The sequence below is a fragment of the Enhydra lutris genome, unplaced genomic scaffold (genome assembly GCF_002288905.1).
Source record: "Enhydra lutris kenyoni isolate GAN:26980312 unplaced genomic scaffold, ASM228890v2 scaffoldscaffold9, whole genome shotgun sequence".
In the NCBI taxonomy this organism is placed as follows: domain Eukaryota; kingdom Metazoa; phylum Chordata; class Mammalia; order Carnivora; family Mustelidae; genus Enhydra; species Enhydra lutris.
This window is the reverse complement of record NW_019154093.1, coordinates 58,668,290-58,676,054: the sequence shown is the minus strand read 5'-3', so window position 1 is coordinate 58,676,054 and position 7,765 is coordinate 58,668,290. Positions and strand designations below refer to the sequence as shown.

At 40.9% G+C, this 7,765-nt stretch overlaps 1 protein-coding gene across 1 annotated transcript in view; it reads right to left on the bottom strand.

Annotated features, from left to right (window-relative positions):
* Nucleotides 1-3,683: 3,683 nt before the first annotated feature.
* LOC111143332 (RNA polymerase II associated protein 2) overlaps nt 3,684-7,765 on the bottom strand; it is an 82,216-nt gene continuing 78,134 nt past the window's right edge. The window contains exons 12-13 of the mRNA XM_022497004.1: nt 7,215-7,366; nt 3,684-3,996 (exon numbers count right to left, since the gene is read on the bottom strand). Of these exons, the coding sequence (XP_022352712.1) occupies nt 7,225-7,366 (142 nt within the window). The 3' untranslated portion in view covers nt 3,684-3,996; nt 7,215-7,224. The remainder of the gene's footprint in view (nt 3,997-7,214; nt 7,367-7,765) is intronic.

Sequence of the window (7,765 nt, the reverse complement as noted above, 5' to 3'; positions counted from 1 at the left end):
TATAGAGCTGGTTTAGTAGTTGTCATGAATTCCTTTTTTGAGAAACTCTTATCTCTCCTTATGTTCTGAACAACATCCTTGCTAGATAGAATATTTTTGGCTCTAGGTTTTTCCCTTTCAGCATCTTGAATATATCCTGCTACCCCTTCTGGCCTGCAAAGTTTCTGCTGAAAAAACTGCAATTTTTTTTTCCTTATTGCTTTTCGCCATTTTAATTACGTGTCTTGATGTGGAATTCCTTGGGTTGAATTTGGTAGGTTATGTGGGAGATTTCTGTGCCTCCTGGATGTGTAGGGAATTTTTCAGCTATTATTTAAATAAATTTTCTGCCACCCTTTCTTTCTCCTGCAATCCCTATAATGCAAATATTATTACACTAATGGAGTCGTTGAATTCTCTAAGACTATTCTCAATCTGCACAATTTTCTTTCCTCTCTTTTGTTCAGCTTGGTTACTTTCTATTACTGTCTTCAAGTCGTTATTTTTATTTCCTCTGCTTTATCTAGACTGCTATATGTTGCATCAAGTGTATTTTAAATTTCATTTATTGTGTTGTTCATCTCTCATTAGTTCCTTTTTATCTGTGTTAAGGGTCTCACTGATGTCCTTCATTCTTGTCTAAGGTCTAATGTGTATCTTTATGATCATACTTTAAATTTTTTATCTGGCCTATCACTTATATCTATTTTGCTTTGATCTTGTGCTGTGGTTTGTTCCTGTTTTTTCATTTAAGAGCTATTCCTCTGTCTCCTTGTTTTGTCTTACTTCCTGTGTCTATTTCTTTGTGTTAGGAAAGTCAGCTACTTCTCTTGCTCTTAACTACAATAGCCTCATATAGAAGAGGTCTTTTGGTGCAGTGTGGTTGTTCTCCGGGGCCTGGTGCTTCAGGGAATGTCTCCTATGGGTGTTGTGTGTGCTCTACTGTTGTCTTGCCCTCTTTTTTTTTCTTCAGTCCAGTTGTCTGCAGAGGCTATGTTTGCCTGTTGTGGGCAGCATTTAGCAAGATGTGTGGTGGTCTGCTAGTGAAATGAGACCAGCTCCCAGATCGGAATTTCTGCACAATGTGCCAGTCAGATGTGGTGTTGGCAATGTTTCCACTAGTCTTCTTGGAGAGGGGGCCCACAGTGACTGGACTAAGGTGACCGTGACTGGGAAGGGTGGATTCACAGAAGTGTGGGGGTGGGGCTTCGTGTAAGCCAAGTTCAGTGATAAATGTTAGTGCTGCAATGATTCCTGCAGGCACCCATCGTTTATGTGGGGGGCAGTGGGGGATGGAGGGATATGGAACCTGCCGGCTCCTTTGTTTCTGGATGGGTCTCCCTGTGATCCCTCTCTCCAGGCCATGTTCTGAGATGAACAAATCCTTCTCCTTCCAATCTACCCCTGGTGTTTGTCGAACTACTGGTTCTGTGCTGCATCTGTCCAGATTCTTTAGGCATGGGAACTCTGCTTCCTAATACCCTCCAGGCTCTCCTGGAATTGAGGCCACTGATTTAAAAATTCCAGCCTTTGAAGTCCCAATGGGTTGGAAGAACTCAAGAAATTGGCCCCTCTCACTTTCAAAGGTGAGTATTATGGGGATTCATCCTCCCCATTTATGGGCTCCCCAGTGTGAAAGTTGGTTTTCTGTCCTTTGTGCTACAGGCTCCCTTCCCACTGGGGATGGCCCTAGTCCGCTTTGCTCCCAGACCACATCATGGCCCTTTCTACCTTCTTCTATGTGGCCTCTTCTCTACCATTTATTTAGGTGTGGGGTTTATCTTGCCAGGCTTCAGGTCATGTTTTGGGTTTATACTGATGTGTTACCCACTTGTATCCGTGGGGCAAGAAGAGCTTAACATCCTCTTACTTGGCCATCTTCACAGCTGAACCTCTGGGGCACTGATCTTTATGCCTATCAGTATCATACTGTATTGATTACTGTAGCTTTGTAGTAAGTTCTGAGATCAGGAAGTGTTTTTCAGAATTGTCTTGGATATTTTGGAAATCCTTTTTATTTCCCTAGAAATTTTAGGGTCAGCTTGAAATATTTCAAAAAAGCCTACTGGAATTTTGAGAGGGATTGCAGTGATCTATTAGCAATGTGGGGAGGACTATCATCTTAACAATCGAAACTTCTAATTCATAAACATGGAATATCTCTATACCTTCTTTAATGTTTCTGTTTCATAGAATCATTATACAAGTTTTATTTTTTTAATACTATTCCTTTTTAAGATTTTATTTATGTATTTGACAGAGATCACAAGTAGGCAGACAGAATCAGGCAGAGAGAGAGGAGGAAGCTGGCTCCCCACTGAGCAGAGAGCCCGATGCAGGGCTCGATCCCAGGACCCTGAGACCATGACCTAAGCCGAAGGCAGAGGCCTTAACCCACTGAGCCACCCAGGCGCCCCTCATTATACAACTTTTAAAAAGATGTTTATTTTTATTTATTTGAGAGAGAGTATGAGCAGAGGAGAGGCAGAAAGAGAGAGGGAGAAACAGACTTTCTGCTGAGCAGGGAGCCTGATACGGGGCCTGATCCCAGAACCCTGGGATCAGGATCCAAGCTGAAGGCAGACGCTTAACCAACTGAACCACCCAGGCGCCTCTCACTCTGTAAGTTTTACGCTTTTATTTATTTTTAAGGATTTTTTATTTTAGAGTGAGCACACAAGCAGGAAGGCAGAAGGAGAGGGAAAGAGATCTTCAAGCAGACTGCACACTGAGTGCTGAGCCCAACATGGGGCTTGATCTCTCAACCCTGAGACAATGACCTGAGCAGAAACCGAGTCAGACACTTACCTGGACTAAGCCACCAAGGTGCCTGCCCCCCCCACCCCCTTTTAAAATATTTGAAAGAGAGCAGGAGCCAGAGGGACAGATGAAGAGGGACAGCAAATCTCAAGCAGATGCCGTACTCCGTGTGAGCTGACCCACGGCTCATATCTCAAGACACTGAGATCAGGACATGAGCTGAAATCAAGATTTAGATGCTTAACTGACTATGCCACCCAGGAGCCCCACAAATCTTATACTTCTTTTGTTAAATTTACTAAGTACTAAATCCTTTCTGGTGCTATTATGAATGGAATTTTCTTGCTTTTTGGATTTTTCATTGCTCATATACAAAAACAACTGATTTCTGTCTATTGTAGTCTGTGACTTACTGAACTTGTAGATTCTCATCTATTAAGCTCCCCATTCTACCAGGCTGCTTTCTGGACCCTTTCCACGGTTAGACTTCTAGCAGCTATCACTTCCTCAAGTGTCCAAGAGTGTAGATTTGATTCTTATTTCATTTCTTGGCCCTCCAGTAAAGCTTCCCAAATTGTCTGAGTCCCCCTCCCCCTTACCTTAACTGCTCTGGAGGCCTTGTAGCTTGCATGCTTGACAGACATTTTGAAACAGCTGTGTAAACTCTGAAAACAAATTACAGTTTCTTTTTTTTTTTTTTTTTTTGAGTCCAGAAAATTGTGGAATATTCCTGTTTTAGACTTGTAAGATTAACCACATTGTTCAGGACTATTTTATAGCAGTTTCTTTAAAAGAATAATGATTAGACTTCCAAAGGGCTTCATCTTGGATTGCATTTATTGAACCTTTTACTGTTTAGAATCTACAGTTTAGATTGTGATGTCAAAATAGGAATGTTCTCAAATGTTTTGCCAACCGATATGATGGCTGGAATCATCCCGGAAAAAAATAAGGCCAATATTTATTGAAGTTTCAACTTAAGACTTAATTTTTCATTTTTCAATTAAATAAAAATACTATGTCTTACAGCTAGGAATGCAAGGATTTGGTTATCCTTGTTGGAAAAGTGGTTCTCCTCTATCTAGGGGAAGCCACTGTACAGTTATGGACTGGGAACCAGGGTGCTGAAATCTAAGGAGGTAAAGGTCTTTCTTGGAACAAAGCTAGTTATCTGTTACCACCAGAACATTACTGTGGCTAGAATTCCAGAAATGATGAATAGAAGTTCATCTTCTATTTGGTCTTCATGGATTATACCTGTGAAGTGAAAAAGACAGTTTGAATAAAACATTTAAAATATTTTACTAGCTTTTGGGAACACTGTTGTTGTCTTCCCAGTACACACTGCATTTTTTCCTCATTATGTAGCAATAGTGGTTTATATGGAATAGACCCAACTCACATTCAGCTTGAGGGAAGGCTATGATGGGTCTAGGTCAGTAAGAAAATCCTCTCCTTGGGGCACCTGGGTGGCTCAGTGGGTTAAAGCCTCTGCCTTCAGCTCGGGTCATGAATCAAGGGTCCTGAGATCAAGCCCTGAGTCAGGCTCTCTGCTCGGCAGGGAGCCTGCTTCCTTTCCTCTCTCTCTGCCTGCCTCTCTACCTACTTGTGATCTCTGTCAAAAAATAAAATCTTAAAAAAAAAAGAAAGAAAGAAAGAAAGAAAATCCTCTTTTCTCTCCCCTCATCCCTAGTCAGGATGGTTGGGTTAGTTTATAGCAATCCCATGGGCACATGCACTGGTTCAGGGGTGCCCTCAATTAATGTGAAGTTCAAGACTCTTACCAAGACATTGGAATATACTACATACGAAGCTGGGAACTCCTGAACAATTTTGCCACTCAGCTTCGAAGACGGCCACCAATGATTATCTCTAGTATTCATGCCATTATGCAGTCCTTTCACTATGATGTGGGATGGACCTAGTGATTAATTTCTAACTTGTCATGAAAAAAGTGATGGGATGTCACTTCTGAGATTGGTTACAAAAAGGTGTGGCTTCCATCTTTTTTTTTTTTTTTAATTTTTTTTTAAAATTTATTTATTTGACAGACAGAGATCACTAGTAGGCAGAGAGGCAGGCAGAGAGAGAGGAGAAAGTAGGCTCCCCGCTGAGCAGAGAGCCCGATGCGGGTCTCGATCCTAGGACCCTGGGATCATGACCTGAGCCGAAGGCAGAGGCTTTAACCCACTGAGCCACCCAGGCGCCCCACTTCCATCTTGCTCACTATGAGGGTAAGGCACATGACCAGTATGGGGTACACTATATAGAGGTCCCTGGATGACAGCCAGTGAGACACTGAGGCCCTGAGGGCACCAGCCTGTGAGCAGGTAAGTCCTGCCAACAATGACAAGAGTGACCTTAGAAGGGGATCTTCCTCTAGTTGGGCCTTCAGATGACATTGTAGCCCTATCAGATAGCTTCACTGCATACTCATGAGACTGTGAGCCCGAAGCCCAGAGCTAAACTGCGTCCAGATTCCTGACTCATAGAAAATGTGAGATTTAAAAAAAAAAAAAAAAAAAGGTCTTTGGAGTAAATTGTTAAGCAGCAAAAGATGACTATCATTCAATCATAAGAAAAGCTGGATTTTTAAAATTTGCAACTGAAAACATTAACAAACTTTTCAGTATTAAATTACTAGTAGCAAGTATATTAGACATTAGTCTTTATATACAAGTGGACTTATGATTTACAAAAATCATGTTAAGAGAAAAAAAACTGATCTACCTACTCTCAGCTATCTCTTTTTCTCATAGGGAAAATTATGTACGAGGGCTCAATTCATTAAGAATCCCTTATAATGGGACGCCTGGGTGGCTCAGTGGGTTAAGCCGCTGCCTTCGACTCAGGTCATGATCCCAGCGTCCTGGGATTGAGTCCCGCATCGGGCTCCTTGCTCGGCAGGGAGCCTGCTTCTCCCTCTCCTCTGCCTGCCACTCTATCTGCTTGTGCTCACTCTCGCGCTCTCTCTCTCTCTCTCTGACAAATAAATAAATAAAATCTTTAAAAAAAAAAAAAAAAAAAAAAAGAATCCCTTATAATATTGACGAAAGTTTGGCAAAGGTTTACCTTTGATGATTTACATTATTTATCTGCGGTAAGTAAAAAGTGATCACAGAGGAAATGTTAAGTCCACTTAAAACATCTACTGTTGTGAAAGTACTTTTGAGGACTTTCAACATCGGTTTACATACAAGTTTTTAAATATGTTAATTAAAATGATTCTTACTTGGTACTATTAAAGCTGATCTGGAAGGACCTCTGGTTAAGGCATTTTTTTTTTTAGATCAATTTTCTGTATCTGAAGCTCAATAAAACAAACTCCAACTTCGCTATATTCTTAGAAGGGCCTCTAAATTGATGGCTACACAGGCCAGTCTAAGCCCACTCCCTAAGTAAAAGCTTTTGTTTTACAAGGTCCATGGGCGAACAGGGTCATATGAAAAAGTCAGTGAGTATGAATAGGGAGGCAAGGACAGTGCTGACTCCTAATATTCAATTTTTGAGTATGTTCAATAAAGGCATGCTGTTCTTTTTTCCCTGCCAAAATTCTTCCCTGAAAAATCCTCCTCATATATTTAAAAATGTGCTTGAGGAGTGTTTTGGTTCTGTTTTTACAAAACATAAAATGATATATATCAAATGTGTTTCTGTAAAGTAGACAGGATTGGAGGCAGAGTAAAAGGTGGATTTTCCTTTTCTAAATTACCTATGCACTTCTGTATTGTTCAATTTTTATAACAAGTTTGTATAACTTAAGAAATTGAAAGTTTAAAAAAGGAAAATGTTCCTGGGAGGGTTTCACTTGTAGTTTCAGCTGAATTTCTTCAATCATAACATTAAATCAGTAACTATCTGAGCACCTGAGAGCACAAAGTGAGAAGTAAGTGGAGGAAAGGGAGAGAGGTATGCCGAAGGCAGGCTGAGGAAGGGGACACTCTGGTAGTTGTGGAAGAGGCAAGAAGCTGGGAGATGAGGGGAGGGCTGTGTGTGGGAAAAGCGTTAGGATTCAACAGTGGGGCTTAGACATTCACCTAGTTATCTGCTCAGGAGATGACTGAAGTAGTAAATGGGTTGGGGATGGTTTCCTCAAAGAGGGAATTGGGCGAGGATGTTCTCAGTGGATGGCTGTAGTGAGGTTTCTTCCCAGAAAGAGCAATTTACTTCAATCAGTAAGATGGCACATGAAGCATGGTCTAGGTTCGACTGTGAAGCTGGCAGGAGAGAGTTTTCTGGAGCACCAGAAACAGAACTAAGTGCAGTAACTATAAGGAGTTGTAACAACAAGGATGGGGCAGAGAGTAACAAGAGCGGACACACAGTGATAGGGCAACTGAGGACTAAGGGATAGTATGTTCTTCTTTAGCAAACTGAGGACATCTTGAGATCTATACTTGGTTTTTAAAATTCTGAATATGAGAAAAGATTCCGAACAGGCAACAAATGAAAAAACAAAACACAATCCAACTCACCACTCCGTGGTTAACAGCTGGTTTTAAATATGCTGGTTAAGCTTTCAAGGTCTTCATTCTTTAAATGTAATTCTTCAAGCAAAGTCTCTATAAACTGTGTAAACACCACATTTTCCTGAGAATGCTTCTGAATGCCAAGAATTGGGGTCAGTCTGAAAAGACCAAAAATATTAAATGCATATCCATGAAATAAGGAGGACTAAGGGGCTCCTGTGTTCTACACAGCAGAGGGGATTTTTGTCACAGCAGAGAGATGAAGTCTTTCTGATTTAGCAAAATTCCCAGAGACAGAAGGGTTTACTAATAAAGGCAGAGAAGAAATCTCAGGAAAAGAATGAAAGATCAAACATATTCTTAAGTTGGAAAGGAACCTAAAAGCCCGAATCTATAACATGTTCTTCATTATGTCAGGAAAAGCTATCAAGTTCTCAGAAATGAAAATGAAGTCTTTCCACTTCGGAAAAAGAAGCTGTGGAAAGAAGCTTAGCAGTGAGAACTACTTTAAAACCATAGAATGTTTACATCACCTGAATGAAAAAAAAAATGATAAG